The 17,233-nt window shown below is 35.1% G+C and overlaps 1 protein-coding gene and 1 pseudogene across 5 annotated transcripts; one reads left to right on the plus strand and one right to left on the minus strand.

Moving 5' to 3' along the window:
- Positions 1-527: 527 nt before the first annotated feature.
- On the plus strand, positions 528-6,838 carry LOC110703033 (annotated as a pseudogene).
- Positions 6,839-7,091: 253 nt separating this feature from the next.
- On the minus strand, positions 7,092-14,674 carry LOC110703037. 5 transcript variants are annotated; one of them, XM_021880794.1, is made up of 14 exons: positions 14,544-14,674; positions 13,617-13,984; positions 13,461-13,533; positions 12,941-13,128; positions 11,431-11,696; positions 11,014-11,345; positions 10,658-10,915; positions 10,232-10,544; positions 10,047-10,147; positions 9,919-9,968; positions 9,801-9,836; positions 7,881-7,932; positions 7,446-7,491; positions 7,092-7,340 (listed from the first exon to the last, which is right to left on the minus strand). In XM_021880794.1, exons 2-11 carry the CDS (start codon positions 13,978-13,980, stop codon positions 9,826-9,828), a joined length of 1,956 nt encoding a protein of 651 aa, XP_021736486.1. In that variant the 5' UTR covers positions 13,981-13,984; positions 14,544-14,674; the 3' UTR covers positions 7,092-7,340; positions 7,446-7,491; positions 7,881-7,932; positions 9,801-9,825. The 5 variants fall into 5 exon arrangements, with proteins under 5 accessions (XP_021736486.1, XP_021736484.1, XP_021736487.1 ...); XM_021880792.1 differs by having other exon boundaries at positions 7,875-7,932; XM_021880795.1 differs by having other exon boundaries at positions 9,777-9,836.
- Between the last annotated feature and the right edge of the window lie 2,559 nt (positions 14,675-17,233).

Genomic DNA, 17,233 nt, shown 5'->3' on the forward strand with positions numbered 1-17,233 from the left:
ATTGTGCTTGTGCAGAATTCAATTACAGTTGTAGTTGGAGTCCTATACAGTTTAGTAAATGGACAAACCAACCATCCTTGTAGAAGGTATAGTGAGAGATTTCAAAGGAAGATTAAGATTATATAGAGATGATTGGCTTAAAGAAACTAGTGTAAAGTAAACTTTCTAACTCTATATTCCGAAAAAGGATGCTCTCCAGTTAGTAAATGGTCCGGTTACTATGGCATGAGAGAAAACAAAGAGGAGTCTACTCGCTCTCATCCTAGTAATTGGATGGTCTGGTAACAGGTTGTAAACCTTTGCTTGACATTGCATGATATTGGCTCCAACAACTTTTATATGTTTTGCTTCCACTCTTCCGGTAATTGCTTTTGGAGCACAATTAAGCAGGGATACAAGTAAATTGTGAGGTGACACATTGTGTGAATGTATATTGTAAAAATTTTCACCTTTTACCTGTTTGGTTTCTTAATTGATGGTTTTTTATGCTGTCAGATGGTAGTTTGAGTACAGTGGAGAGCTTACTTCCACGGAGACTTGTAGAATCATTCATTCTATATTAGGAGGGCAGCCGCTGCTGATTTTAGGTGTGGCAGAACCCACGATAATCATGTAAACTTACTTGTACAACATATCCCAAAAAACTGAGAAAGTAGGTAAAGAGTGATGATTACCTATTGATGTACTCGAATGGCTTGCTTGCTTTTGTCTTTTCCTTTGGCGTACTCTTTACTTCTCTAAAAAGTGTAACAACAAGGTCATGGCAATATGGAACCGGTATTCTGGTCTGCCCTTTAGTTTTATAGGAACTTAGGAAGTCTGTTTTATTTTTTTTTGGAATCCTCATGGCCATTGGAAATTTCAGGATGGTTTCGGAGCTTTATAGCAGATTATGGGGTCCCTTCCTGATCGTCATATGGACATTATTGTTTTTTTTTTGTCCCTAAAAGGTTGTTGTCTGAGATTCCTACTTCACTGCTTTTAACATAGGGATATGAGTTTTAAAAAGCTTTTTTCAAATTTTTGTGAAGTATTATTAGATAACTACTGCAAATACTTACAATTCTAATTACATTATAAACCTTCATAAGGTAGAATCATAAATTTTCAAATGGTATGTTTGGGATGCAGGATATGACAAAGGTTCCAATATTCTACATTCTTGCTGCTTCTATACCAGCAATTATGATTGCAGGACTTTATTTTTTTTATCACAGTGTCGCATCTCAGATGGCTCAGCAGGATGAGTTCAACCTTAAGAAACCTTCTTCTTTCCACTATGATCTCTTCTTACTTGGATTTATGGTATATTTGTTTCTGACAATTTCCAAATGTCCGTTCACTCTTTCTTTAAGACTACTCTAAGTCCCTAGCCTGAATCATTCGCTCTTATTACTGTCTTTTTCAGACTTTGATATGTGGGTTGCTTGGACTCCCTCCATGTAATGGATTCTTACCACAAGCTCCTATGCATACTAAGAGCCTTGCAGTACTAAAGAGGCAGGTTAGTGAACACATTGAGAGGGGTAAGACAAGTGGCAAAAAAGAGAGATTGTACTCTAGATGATTTGAGTTGAGTTCTTACACATTCTATTTATGGGTTCCATAGCTGATGCGAAAGAAGATGATTGACAAAGCTAAAGAATGCATGCAAATGGATTCTAGTAACTCGGCATTGTACCAAAAATTGCAGGATACCTTTTTGGGAGATGGAACCTGTCCTGATGTAGGTGTTTTAATGTATGGGTGTAATTGATCATCAATTAAGTTCAGAACATTATGGTTTTTCTGTGACTTGCTTGCAGGAGGTTGTTGTCGCAAAAGAACTAAAGGGATTAAAAGAGGCTATGATGACTCAAGGTGGATATGTAAAGAAATTTGATCCGGCTAAGCACATTGATGCTCACTTACCCATTAGGGTTTGTGAACAGAGATGGAGCAACCTGTTGCAATCCCTACTTGTTGGCCTTGCAGTTGGAGCAATTCCTGTCATCAAACAGATACCTACATCAGTCTTGTAGGGATGCTTCAGTTGGAGCACTTGGAGTATTCATGTCTCTTGTTAGTCTTCCAGGAAATCAGTTTTGGGAAAGGTTATCACTCCTATTGGTTGCCCGAAAACGTCGATACAAGTAAGTTAACCTCCTCAATAAAAGTATGGTGTTTCAATTTCTGAGTTGAATCCATTTTAGCCTTTTCCAGTTTTGGCCTCATGTAGAATATGATTGTAGGTTTTAATCCATTACCAAAGCTTGATCTTATAACATTTTGAATATTCAAAATCTTCACACTAAGTCACTAACAAAAATATTTGTGTGTATATTCTTCTATCAAATGATATCTTGCAGAGTCTTAGAAGACAACCATGGTTCATATTTGGAATCAGTGCCATTAAAGTACACCATGACATCTACAGTGTTCCAATTAGTATATTTCCTATTCTGCTTTGGAGTGACATGGATACCAATAGTAGGGATTTTTTTTTCCCTATGCCATTCTTCTTCCTAATACCTATTAGAGAATACATGCTCCCCAAGCTATTTCCTTCTGAGTATCTTCAAGAACTTGATGCCGCTGAGTATGAAGAAGTCATTGGAGCACCTTGGATGCCCGTGAACAGTGGAGAAAGACTAAACGTTTCCATAAAAGTATGCTTTATCATTCTAAGTTGAAATCCAGAAAGAAATATTTTGTTTGATCAATAGGTTATCTGTACTCTGAGAGGAAATGAATATGAGTTTTGTCTTGCAATATCAACATGGCATCTTCCTCAATATATGGATGTTGGAACTAATGATCTGCAATCTTTATATCTTTAATTTTGCAGGATTGTTTAGCCGAATATCAGGAGATAATTTGCTCTCCGGAAACAGACATGCCAACAGTGGTTAGTTTCTATTTTCCTACTCTTTACTGCTACACTAGAGAAGTTCCTAGAAATACTTGTGATGAAATGCAATCTGTAGACTATACAAACGGTTTCTATCTGCTGAGAACTGCTTTATCTCTAGATTTTGCATCATGAAGTAGTTACAGAGATTGTGTAGCTAATCGACTGTCTAGCTTCTAACTACCGGCTTGAGGTGGGTTAACATGCGTAAATTATATCTTACACCTGAGTATTGTGCTCCAAATGATAATACTAGCCATACACGCAGTTTGTCTATAAGCAATTGTCTGATAAGAGTCAAGTTCAAATCAGAATTCAAATGATATGCATATTCATATCGAGATTCATGCAAATAGTGTTATTGGGAGCACCACATGATGATTAGGCTACACAAATCCTTGATTAACATATACTACTATACTAGTATTTACTTTGTAGTATCTTAATGTGGCCTATGGAATTGTGTACTATTTCATATATTGGTTTGAAGAAAGCAATTATGTTGTTCTTTTGAGTAGTGTTCAGTTCGCTAAATCAGAGGATTACAAAATAAAATATTGTATGAACAAATGTAGTGCAAAATGTTCTAGGTCTATTTTGCTTAAACTATTCTGTAGTCTGTTTTCACATGGTTTCATCCATTTTTTCTTGAAGTCAATTTAGCTAAGAAATTCCCTAAAGAAAGAACTCAAAATTTCCACTAATTTGTTGAATTAACCTCAACAGTTACTTTCATGTTTTACATTCCCTTATAATTTACACTGTATGATTTGTAAGATACTCGTTTGATGCAAAAGCAGGAACCGGAGCTCAGTGTTATAGACGAGGAAGATGAAAGATCTATGTATGATGGGGAAGTATTTGATGCGCTGACAACTCATAGAGGCGAGTTGAAGCGTACAAGTATGAGCCATAGATAATTGCAGAGTTTCAGGTAAATCTTATCATATATTAGCTGTAGATACTAACAGAAAATGACAATAATAATATTACAACAATACACATTTGATATATGCTAAACAAGAACGAACGTGGAACATATAATTCTTTATTAATAAAATTAAAAATTGTCAAATTTGACTACATATTATTTAGTGTAGGGAAAATATTAGAAATGGAGGGAAATTTAAAATTTGATTATTGCCATTTCGAATATATGTAGAAATCTTACTCAAACTCGAATCCTCGATTTTCATGATTCATTGTGCTGTCAAATTCCAGGTCCTAATCCAGCCTTTCCAGGCCCAAGGAGGAGGATAGTACATTTTATTGGCTATATCATCGCAGTTTGAGTGTAAAAAGTCTCATCTATCTTTTTCTTACATCGCAGTTTGATTTGTAATGCCATTTTTTGTCAGTGTGAATGTTATGCTTGTTACTGTTGCACTGCAAGTAAACATGTCATGCAATAATATAGTAGTTGGGTAGTATGTTCAGTTTTATTAAAGTGTCGTTGCTTATATTCAAACATATTTTCATTTGTTAAAGATTAAGTTTTGTGATAATAAACATACATGGAAAGTCAACATTATATTTTTAGTGCTGCTAAACTATCTTGCCATAAATTGTGATGTGTGACGAATTTTTTTTAACATGTTTGCAAGAAGTAAACATGGATTATGTGTGGCTTTAGCATAAAGTATTAAGAAAATAAGTGGTAATGGTTTTCTTCTCTTTGGTATAATTAAGGTGCCAAGACTCCAGGACGGCAGGAGTCATAGCCAGCCACTCCTGTCATGTGGCAGTTTTTCTTAGGTGATTGGCCGGCTAACATAACGATATGAAACCGGAATGATTTCAGACCCATAATCAACCAAATGTTCAGCAGGAATCACAGTTCAAAATCAGTCAGATAGTATTTTTTTTTATGCTAAGCAGGAAATTTTAGATTAAACAAAGAGTCTTAAGTATAACAGTGAAGAGGGTAATCCTATTGAATTATATGGATAATCTCAGCTGGTGAATTATCTATTATTACACAAGTTCCTACATTATGATAATTCTTCCTACAATGCTTTGCCAATCAATCAGCAGGCTTGTTCTCCTCTCTTCTACTAAACACTATCTTCACTTGTTGCATCTGTTGAAGTAGTTCCCTGCAATATTTCACAATATTTGAATGAAGTTCTTTCACACTAAAATCTTGAAGTAGTAATAATGTAGCTCTGACAATCAGTAACAATTGTAACATGACACAAATCAAACAACTGTTTGGCTTCTAATAGTTTTAGGCCTTCCATGATACATAAAAGTTAAGCACATAATGCAGAATTAGCATAACAAGTTCTATAAAAACCATTTATCCAAAATCCTTGCTCATTTCTGAGAATCTCAACAATTCCAGTAGGTTTAGTAGACTCCACAAAGGAAGTATCCACATTCAACTTCAAGAAACCTGGAGGGGGGGCTGCCAGCGAATAGTGGGGGATGATGGAGACAAAGAGAGAGTAAAAGGTTGGTCTTGGCAGGAGAAAAATTCTCAAGCGAGAGCTTGAGCTTTGTGAAGACACATTTCAAGATTTTTGTGTAAATTAGAGAAGATTACATCGTTCCTTTGAAGCCAAAGAGACCACAAAGCATAGGGGAAGAAAATATGCCAGGGAAGCAGGGTGAGATGATGTTGATTTGGGTAGATGTGTGTAGGTTTAGAGTTAAAAAACAACCACTCTACTAGTGGGGAGTGAAGGAAAGAAGGATTTGCAGTATGAAAGGTTAAAGACCAGAAAGCCTTAGCTCTAATGCAGGATCTGAGAACATGCTCTGCATTTTCAGTCACGCCAGGGCATAGGGCACAAGTTTCAGAAGATGTTATACCCCTCTAATAGAGAATTTTACAAGTAGGGTGTCTATCCAACACTGCAAGCCAAGTGAAAAGATTAATTATAGGGGCACAATGAAGTTTCCATATCCAAGAGATATCCTTAGCATCACTAAATTTGGAGTTTAGAAGCGGAAAAGCTGAATGGAAAGTAAATTTTCCATCTATAGTTAAACTGGAATAGCTAAAATCATCCAACATTCCCATATCCATATTAGCCTTACACTGCAACATGATATCAGGAGCTAAGGGATATGAACTCATGTTATCATATCAGCAGTTTGAGGTAATACAACCCTTCACAGTTAAGGTAGAATCATGTTGTAACAGTGGGCCTGCCAAAATTGCCGTAAGTGAATTCCCATTGAGCCACTTATCAGTCCACACAAAAGTTCTATCTCCATTACCTACTTTCCAGCAGATTGTTGAAAGGTAGCTCTCCCACATTCTACCCATACCTCTCCAAATATGTGAGCCATTTGAAAAGGCCTTGTAAGACCAATCAGATTTCAAAATCTAGCTGCCAAGTTGTCCCCTCTTTCCATGAATCCAAACATCTCACGCCCAAACCTCCTCTAGTAGTGGGGGTACTAATTCTCTTCCAACTAAGTGATTCTCTGTTTTTCCTCATTCTTCCCCCACAAAAAGTTAGCCATTAATCTATTACTCTCCTTTTTGGAAGAAGCAGGAAGCCACAATAGCTACAATAGCTGCATGAAATAGTTGGGAATGGTGTTTAAAGTAGACTTGAGAAGAGTAAGTCAACCCTAGAAAGACAAGCAGCTTTCCAACCCAGCTTCTGTTTAACCTTATCAACAAAGAACTGCACTTTAGATTTGGTAGTTCTACCATCAAGTCATCAAGCAATGGAAATCCAAGATAAGGGCTTAATTTTTCAAATTCTTTAATATTCAAAGACTCCACTATCTCTCCTCTTACAGGAGTGTATGCAAACATAAACTACAGCTTTGTTGCAAATTAAGAGTAACGCAAAAATAACTATCAAAATTTTTCGTGCCCAACGCGCTCAATGCAAAAATGTAAAACATTATAATGTTCCTGTTTATATTATAGGTAATACTAATAATTTTGATACACCGCTTACATTTGTTAACAACTTCCGAAACTGAATTTCGAATCGGATATCCGTATCCGAAAATCCGGATATTTGATATCCATATCCGATCCGAAAATATCGGATATCCGAAAATCCGGATATCTGAAATTTTCGGATCGGATAAATCGAATATCCTATATCCGAGTTCTTTAATTGCAGGTTTTTTGTAAGGTAAAATTGATTTTTTTTTTCACCCTTTTAGTGTCTTGTTGAACCTTTTTTACTATGTAGACAATTAATTCATAACCTAAACAAAGAGAGATAAAATAAACCTAAAATTATTGTCCAACAACTAATTTTCATATTACATAATAAAATTATACACAACCTTCAATATACAAACTAATTGGCTAATTGCAACAAAGTACAAATTACATAAGAAAATTTGAAGTCCAAAAACATTAATGTCCAATTGTTAACGGTGCATAAACATTTTATCAAACACTAAATAAGTCCTCAACGCCAGATACCAATAACGGATCAACAAAGTACGAGTGTACGGCAAGTCAACAACCCTACAAAATATAAAATGACAATATATTAGTTAATCATAAGAAGAAAAAAAAAACAGCAAAAATTAAACTATAATTTCTAAATATTCAAACTAAAAAAAGTATTACCTTCAAATGCCGAAGGACATAGATAAGTCTATTTTTAAACCACAAACTGCAAGAAATGAGGCTCAATTAGGTTTATTTCCAAAAAAAAAAAAGCTTCAATGATAATCCTATGCAAAAAAGCGCCTAACACTAGCAATAAATTGTGAAAGCTCAAAGCAAATAGCTTAAAAAATAGCTAAGTGAAACAGCATACAGAAATCATAGCAATAGACCATTCTGATTATCTAATATTAACATTTATGGCTTATTTAAATCCTTTCTCCTAACAAATCACAGCTAAGGTCAATGTATAGAACTAGCACAACTGCACAAGAGTGCAGATTTATTGACATAGTTAGTTCACCCCTCATAGGTTAATATCACAAATATGTGGGAAGAATGCAAAAAGCTGGTGAAACCAACAGAGTAAATGATTATAAAGAAACTAACCAACACCTATTTCTAAGAATATCTCCTCTTGGATTGCAGTTGTCACAGCAACAGCTTCCTGCAGTATTTCAAATTAGATTATAGTTACACTCTATCAAGGGCCATGTAAACAACAGGATCTCTATCTAGAAAAGGAGTTTTTAACAGAAAAAAGGAAGTTTTTATACAACCAACTTATCATTGTCAATAAAACTTACCAATTAGCACAGCATGGGCATCAATTTAAAGTCCAGCAATGCTTAGGCAATGCCCAAGATAAAAATCAAATTGAATTCAAATCAAATCAAATTTAAACTTGTAGTTTCTCAGATTTTTTCATTCTCAGAACTGAAACTTGAATTAAGATGACCAGATTTACATCCAACCAAAAGATAAAACCCATTAATTTACTAATTCAGATGACTGTTGAGTTATACATTGGACGTTATATGTACAGGTGGTTCTAATTGACTCTGGACACAGCAGAGTATGCCTGGTGGCTGGTGCTTCTGAATAGCTATTTTTAAGTAATGTTTTAAACTCCACATTTCATGAAAAGTACCCATTTTTGGATACTCAATAGTTCTACAACAGGAACATACACTCAATGTTACACTTCGGAGAAAAAAAAAAAAATCATTTTCCAAAATTGGTGAGATACACTGGTTTCCATACACTTTTGTTGACTGATTTCTACACACAGAGTAAACTCAATACACTTTTGTTCATTTTTTGTTGACACCTCATCTAATTAAGCCCAGAAATCTCACAAATGTTTTCCAGTCTATGCTCATGTGCCAAGAATTATTATAAATTTGCAGTTCAGTCACATCGGTTACAAATTTTGCATGCACAAAAATAGATAAAACAAACATAAAAGAAAATAAATCATCCGCAAAATCCGACTTAAACAAACACAATAGCTGAAAATATGTAACAATTAGCAATCACCACTTTTGTTTCTTAATTAATTTGAAATTATTAGTTTGAACATCATGTAAAAATCGCAAGTTATGTAACAATCATAAATTAATTAGTTTGAAATTATTTCCAAGTAATTCATGAACCCAATTTTCTTGGTTTTTAATCATCCATTTTGAATTGAAATTAATCAAACAATAACATTCAATTCAAATATACTAATATAGGTTTTATGAGTAATTAAAAGGGATAATTAATTCGAAAATTCACATAACTTTAAGCTTAAAAAGAATTCACGCAAGTGGAGCAGTGAGTGGAGTTGCGGCTGGTGCAGTGGTGCCTGGTGGAGGAGTGAGATTGGTGGAGGAGTGACGGGCGACAAAGAGAAGAGGAATCTGAGAAGCGAGGCGAAGAAGATCTCAGATCTGGATGAGGCTATGAGAGAGGACTGAGCAGAGAGGAGGGAGATGAAAGAGTGTGAAAAACTGAAAGAGGCGGATTTTGTTTTAGGGTATTAGGGATTTAGCCCATTTAGGGCATCTAATATTCCAAAAGACCAAAACTCTGAAAAATTGAAAATATTTGAAAAAGTTAAAAAAAAAAGTGTAATCCAATCCGATATCCGATATCCGACTTTTTTTCGAATATTCGGATATCCGAAATCGGAATTTTCGATATCCGATATCCGAAAATTTCGTCGGATATCCTAAAGTTTCGGATCGGATGCGGATCGGATTTTCGGATTATCAGATAGTTTTGCTCAGCCCTATTAACAACAATCTTCATGCTAAATTATTGCAAATGACAAACATATTTAGCTCGAAATTTTTAATTAAAGACAGTCCAACACTGTTCCACTTTCAATCAAAGAAAATTTAGAACTAATATTAATCAAAGAACAAAACCAGTGAGAAGCACATAAATAATTGTGCATTAAACTATAGCTAGACCTGCACTTGCTAACTATCCATCCTCTTATCATCAACTATCAATTCAAATAACCTTGGGAGTACAAGAATAACTCACCACTCGTGGCAGAATCCTGCTCCTTTTACTTCCCTCCTGCGAGCGACAGACAGAAAAAGAAAGGTGAGAGAGGCAAAATAGGCTTTTGCTGATAGTGACTATAATTTAAAAAACTCACTGAAAGAATGAACCGTGGATAAACCCCTCAGACTGTCATTGGTTATGACCCTAACACAAGATGTAAAAAGTACAAATTAGAATCTGTCAACTGTGGAACTTTTTAAACAAAATCAAGTTGTCGCTTACACATTATTCTGGTAGCACGAGCACAAGACCGAAAACATGTCTACATAAAAATCTGGAAAAAAACCTGCCAAATCTGACTCGATCTTTTCATCACTAAATCTCTACCAAAAAAAAAATGAAAAAATGTCAGATAAAAGGTTAAGGCATTGGGATGTATAGCAAATTAAAACAAAAGATGCTCAAACCTTGTTATTTCGATCTTGTTTGTACTCCAACTCATTTATATGAGTATAAACTGCTCCATAAAATCGGACAATATCAATAGCATTCCGGTATGCTTTGATAATCCTCTTGCGCTTTTTCGCATTTTCAAAAAGTTTTTTATATACATGTTGAAGACTATCCCACCAGTCTTGGTATAATTCATTTTTATTAAGATACAATAAAAAAGGATTAGGATTCTGCTTAACCAACTCTCTCAATTTGAAGGTAAAGCTGATTTTTTCCGCCGTATTCCAAAAATACGGGTGATCAATAACAATCTCCAATGGACAGGACCTATGGAAAAAAAGAGTACATTATAAAAAAAAAATACAAATCTTAAACCAAAATGCAGAAAAAAGACGGACAAACTACCAGGATTTTAAGCTTCTAGATGCATAAAAACTTACCCATGAAATTGTGTGACATTGTCAAAAAACTGTTTCAAATGATCGGGAAGAAAAGAAATATCGCTTTGGTCGGGAACAGCAAGTTTGATAACACTCTGCATTAAATCTACTAGCTGTACCAAGTCCTGTTTTTGTTTCCCCGAAGCCATATATGGCAGAATTCTGCCTTCCCCTTCAGAATTGACAACAGAATTAAACACTAAATTCCCGCAGGCTTTGTCTTTGTCGAACAAATACATCAACCCTCGAATCACGCCTCTAGTTTTTAATAAACAAAAGAAAATAAGGTTAAGCTGTAAAACACCCATAACAAACAGAATATCTCAAAAACAATTTAACACATTATTACTTCATACCTGAATACTTTCCAAAATGAATCTTTTATAGCATTCCACCATACTTTATTTGATTCAGGAGAAATTATGCAAAGTTTACGCTTAAAAAAGCAGTAAATGGTGCATACATTCTCACTTGTCACAAGAAAATATCTACCTTCATCCATAAAACTTTGGTCAACCTTCAACAGAGTCTCATGCCTGAGACATAGATAAACAAGATCCTGAAAGTAGTTTATCTGTGATTGGTCAACTACAATAAATGATTTTTGGACTCCAGTGGTGTTAGTCCTTATACACCCTACAAAAGAATCTTCAGCTGACTCCATAGTAACAGAAAAAGGAATCTCGAACTGCAAATAGTGTTGTTCAAAAACATGTTAGTTCTAACTAGTTTAATTTTCCTATACTAAAATATTGCCAAATAAACCAACTTACATTCCGAGGTCTTCTTTCCTCAACCAAAGGTATGATTTCCCCTGTACCCCCCTCATCTTTGGTCCCCTCATCTTTGGTCTCCTCATCTTTGGTCCCTTCATCTTTGGTCCCCTCATCTTTGGTCCCCTCATCTTTGGTCTCCACAGCTTTCTTGGACCCTTCAGCAACTTGTTTTCCTTTCCTCTTTTCTCGTTTCTTTTCTCGTTTCTTCTCCCTTTTTCCCGCCTCCGCCGCGATCCTGGCCTCTTCATCCAAGAGTTCTCTTTCTATTTTCACGATCACAAAACAAACAAGATTAGTATTCCCGAAAATTTTAGATATTGTTCATTTAAAATGTCTAAAATACAATTGTTATTTAAAAAAAAAAGAAACTTGTAAAACCTCTTTAGAAAAGGGATTCACGTTCAACCAACATTCACAACTTCATACAGCACATATGAAATAAAATTAGTACTTCACATGGGCCAAAAGAAATAGCAAGAAACTCCGATCAAATTATATGAAAAAGCAGCTCCATTTCATAGCAGTTAAGTGATTTCACATAACTATTTTAGCCCATCTACATGAATTGACACAACATAATTTAACTCAATTATATGAAGTAGAACAAGTGACTTTATCACAACTACGAACACAAAGAAATCTGCAATGCCAAGATTTGAATCCCCTAAATTTGAATCTTTGATTCCTAAATGCGAACAAGGTTATCCAATTCAATTACCATAATAAAAGGTAGCAGTATTTCACAAATTCAAAAACTTCAATGGGCAAGATTCAACGCAAATTAGGATCCCCAACTCACCCTTTTCTGATTAAAACAAGTGAAAATTGATAGTAAGGGAATAAGATTGATAGTTGAATGATGAGAACTGACGTTTAAATTTGATGAAAGTTAACCCCAAAGAGAAGGGTTTGGGGGAGGAATAGAGAGAAAAAGTCTAACAAAATCCTTATTACAGGGGTAATTGAAATTTTGGATTACATTTAAAGTAAAGTAAGGTTATGTTTAGAAACCGTGAAGAAATTAGAAAGCAACTAGTACTATTAATCATAGAAGTTGAAGCAAAACAAGGAGCAACATCTTTAAACATACAACTTCCAAATTCAAGACACGAGCATCAGAAATTCGATGGTGCACGACTGTTGATTTGGAAGTTTGCCACCCAACTTTATTCAGGGTTTCACCCAAATTGGGGATTTTTAATTGAGGCTTCAATGCAATTAAGTTGGGGGTTTTGTATGAAATAAATATGTAAAGCCACGATAGAAATCTTGATAATTTTTCACTTTATCGCTCAAATCTAGCAACATTCCCAAAAAGTGCAGAAAACGACACACGAAATTCCTACGCTTTGTCTAGGTATCTTCACCTTGTGCCTAGGCGCACACTTTTAGAACTACGAGTTGATTTTCAGTTCGGTGAGTTACAGTTTCAGTCAAATCAAGCAATTTTGAACGAGATAAAACTGACAGCTCTATTGTTGTTTATTTTCATAGATTGAGATAGTACCATGTCTATTTGCTTCCTCGAAAGCTTGCTGAAATTTAACCTTCTTTTTTTCTGCCTCACATAGCTGCTGTTCCAATTTTTCTAACAAAGATTGTTGTTCATGAATTTTAGCCATAGAAATCCCTTTGCTAAAATAGTCAATAGACTTCTCCAGATATCCTTCATCTTCTAAATTCATAAAGCTCGTCCTAAAGAAATAAATAAATAAATAAAACAGAAAACAGAAAACACAATCTAGGAGCTGAATAGTGGGGAGAAGGGCAAGTTTGGGAATCAATCAATCAAAGCCTTAGTCCCATAAGTGGGGTCGGCTAACATGAACCAAAAGTGGAATCATCGTTCATATTAGTGTAATTTTCCAATTTAAAACAAAGATCATAAACTTTTTTTTTCTTAATTTCTTTCATTGATGTCGTGAATGCATATGCTGACTAAAGGTTTCAAGAAAGCTTAATTCAAAAAACAAAAACAAAGTCCTTGACCCCATAAAGAATATCGTAGAGGGAGGGGGAAATCTTACCCCAAAATAAGTGTAGTTTCTGCATATGCATACATGTTGTGGACTTCCCAAGCCCGAAAAATCTTCCAAAACTCTATAAAATAAAATAAACAAATCAAAAAATCAATAATAATTTAGAAAAATAATAAAAAAACAAAAGTTAGTAATAGTAATTACCCTCCATATTTTGTTCATGGAAAATTATTCTCAGCTTGAGCTCCAAAACAGGAACAGTTAACGCAGACGGATACGGTGCACTAGTGAGCTTTAGGGCATCTACTACCATGCCATTTGAAAGCAGGTTGTTGACCAAACACTCTAGTCTATGCAACGGATTTGAGGGTAGGTTCAACTTTGGAAAATCAGAGGCAACAGTATTCAGGACAACAACAAGACTTGTTCCCTTAGTCGCCTCACCATTTTCTTCCATGCATCGAAAGATGTGGTCTACGACAAACTGTAGAGCACCATTAAAATTATCTTTATCTAAGAAGGCTTTAAGAGACTCTGTGAAACAAAGAAGAGTGTCTGCAGAATCCATAGACCTGAATTGTAAAAATTAATTGAATAAGTTGTAACCCATGGATAACTCATAATTTAATACAATGGATTTCACATAGAAAAGAATGAGTCACATCATTGGTTTTATCAGTTAGTTAAAGAATTTACAATTGAAACAAACGCAAATTATGAGCAACACATCAGTCAGCAAGCATATAAATTAACAAACAACATATCAAATTGCAATTATAAATCAAGTAATCAACAACTCAAGTATTCAACACAACTACAATTCAAATAGCATATAGGAGAACTGGAGAACAGGCCAGTCCCTGAGGCAGGGCAGGAGGGGCGGCCGCCCTAGGCCCAGAGAAAAGAGATTTAATTTCATATTGAATTATCTCGAAAAATACATAATTTTAGGGATATTTGATTCAATAATCAAATTACGCTCATAATTTTCTTTTCTTTTGGATATGATGTTTCATAATCTAAGAATTTACGAACCCTAAACTTAAAGCACTGATAATTAAATTAGATTTGATCCAATATAAACCCTAGATTGTGAAATTGATGTGATGATAACAACAACAAACAACTTACCTTAGAAGCTGCTTCAATGGGGGATACAAGAATTAGATTCAACGGAGAACGCTTCAATGGAGAACGTAGAGTGCGCTTCAATGAAATAACTCAGAGAGGTAGGACCTGGGCACCATGCCGGGCCGGGCCTCCGCGGGCCGTGCCTGGCGGGCTCGTGCCGTGCCGGCCACGTGCCGGCCTGCGGGCTGGCAGTGGGCTGGTGCAGTTTTCAAATAATGTTTTTTTTTTTTTTTTTTTTTTCTTTTTTTAATACAACATTATAATGTATATAAGTTATAAAATTATAATTATAAGTTTTATAAGGTTATAACTTATAAGTTTATAACTTATAAGTTATAAGTTATTAAGTTATGAATTTTATAATTATAAGTTGAATATTTATGTTTTATAATTTGTATATTCAATATTTATATTTATATATTTACTTTATACTATTACTTTAAAATTTAATGTTTATGATTTATTAGTAATTGGTATAATTTTATTTTTTTTTAATATGAATTTACAAATTGTAACAAAACGGAGAAAAAAGGCAAATTGGACTTTGGATGTGAATAATGCGTACTTTATATTATTATTACTTGAGTTGAGAAAATTGTACAATGATAACAATGATAAAAATCATACAATGATGGTATTAAACAAAAATTGGAAAATGATAAAATTGATATTTTTAAAATCGTACAATATACAATAATTGTCTATTCTTCTTCTCCTTCTTCTTGCTCGTCTTCGTCTTCGCCTTCGCCTTCAAGGTCATCGGCTAGTTGCATAGATTGGGAACTAGCCGAACCCGAACCGGAAGCGGAGGTTCCTTCTTCGTTGTCGTTGTGGTCGTAAGAACGGTCTTGTGAGCGATTTTCCGCATCCAACCAATCTTTGAAACACACGCACATTTCTAGTGTTTCGGGTTTTAGACTTGTTCTTCTATCGTCTAAAACCCTTCCGGATGCGCTGAAAGCTCGTTCGGAGGCGACGGAGGAAACTTGGATAGCAAGAATGTCTCGTGCCATTGCCGCCAAAGTTGGATGCTTCGAGCTTTGTTGTTTCCACCATGCAAGGAGGTCGAGGCTGTTTATCTCATCGTCGTCCATGCCTTTGGTGAAGTCGTAACTCAGGTACATCTGCAACTCCGAGACGTCGCTTTGCGTTCTTCTGATTGATGAATCACCTGAAAACCTTGAAATCAAGTTAGTAGCTTGTGAAAATAAATGTTTGGCCTTCTTACTTACGTTTTTGGATGGTTGGGAAGGCCCTGAGCGAGGAACGGTGCCATATTTGGCTTCATAGACTCTATATAAAGCAAAAAACTGATCCTTCACATTAGTCTTATAGTTTTCTACATCATCGTCAAGAAACATGCATTGAAAGTAAATGTCAACTAACATAAATGTGTTTTCATACTTTTGCCTAGGATCTAATATGGAAGCAAAAATATAAATCAAAGGAATCTCACTATAATATTTACGCCACTTTTTTTCCATTGCTGGAAGATACTGATCATAATCACTTTGATGGCGATGATCAGCGAAAAGTTGGGCGAGTAAGCATGCATTAGAAAGAAAGTTTTGAGCACAAGGATTGTAAACAGTAGAAAAACAATACGTCATGTTATATAATAACTGTAAAAATTGCATATATCTTTCACAGTTATTCCAATCATCATCATACAAAGCATTTTGTGGAAATTTTTGGTTGTAAAATAATGTTAACGGGCCCTTGTGCTCAATTGCCTTTGTTAACATGTCATAGGTGGAATTCCACCTAGTTGGGCAATCGGTTCTAATTTTTATTACCCTTATCTTTTGTTGTTTTAGATATCTCTTCCATTCTTGGTATCTCATGTTAGAGCTATTAATAGACATAATAGCATCTCTGATTTTGCTGTAGTATGGGACAATTGCCCGAACTCCATCCTGTACACATAAGTTAAGTACATGGCAAACACATCTAGTATGAAGAGCTTCACCGTCTAATAGTACATCGGTTAAGTTTTGTTTGATAAGATTAGTTGTGTATGTCATAGAGGTTGCATTATCAAAAGTCATAGACATCATTTTATCTCGAAGGTTGTATTCGTCTATTGCTTGCATTAAATGGTGAGCAATGTTAATGCCGGTGTGTGGGTATTCCAGCATTTTGAAATGTATTATTCTTTTTTGTAACATCCATTGATCATCTACCCAATGGCAAGTCACACATAAATAGTGATATTTATAACCACTATCCCAAGAATCGGCTGTTAAAGATACTCTACAGTTAAGGTTACTCAATTCGGCTTGTAACCGGACTTTGTACTCTAGGAAATTTTTCATTGCGGCGGAACGAACGGTTTTCCTAGAGATTCTTTTATGTTGGGGTTGTAGTGCTTTGTTAATGTAGGTGTTGAATGCGTCACTTTCCGAGAAAAGAAAAGGTTGTTCGGCGTGTACTATCATTTTTCCTAGTTCATCCCTATCCCTCTCATAGTTGTATGTAAAGCCGTATGGATGGAATTGGGAAATTTTGGGCTGGGTTGGATCACTAGCTGGTTTTGCACAAGCTTTCATGTGTCTAGATAAGTGTCCCGTCCCGTTTTTGGTAACTGCCGTGAATACACTATTACATGTTTTACATTTTGCCCATTGTTCACCATCTTTACTTAGGACAAAATAACGCCATACCTCACTCCTTCGGTTTTTCAAAAGTAG

Source organism: Chenopodium quinoa, unplaced genomic scaffold (genome assembly GCF_001683475.1).
Source record: "Chenopodium quinoa cultivar QQ74 unplaced genomic scaffold, ASM168347v1, whole genome shotgun sequence".
NCBI lineage: Eukaryota > Viridiplantae > Streptophyta > Magnoliopsida > Caryophyllales > Amaranthaceae > Chenopodium > Chenopodium quinoa.

Bases quoted from the DNA above. Each gene is read 5' to 3' on its own strand.
- LOC110703037 (XM_021880796.1), bottom strand. From the start codon at position 13,980: ATGGATTCTGCAGACACTCTTCTTTGTTTCACAGAGTCTCTTAAAGCC. The intron at 13,129-13,460 runs GTAAGATTTCCC...TTATTTCTTTAG, and splicing joins GAAACTACACTTATTTTGGG to GACGAGCTTTATGAATTTAG. The intron at 11,346-11,430 runs GTAAGTTGGTTT...CACTATTTGCAG, and splicing joins AGGAAAGAAGACCTCGGAAT to TTCGAGATTCCTTTTTCTGT.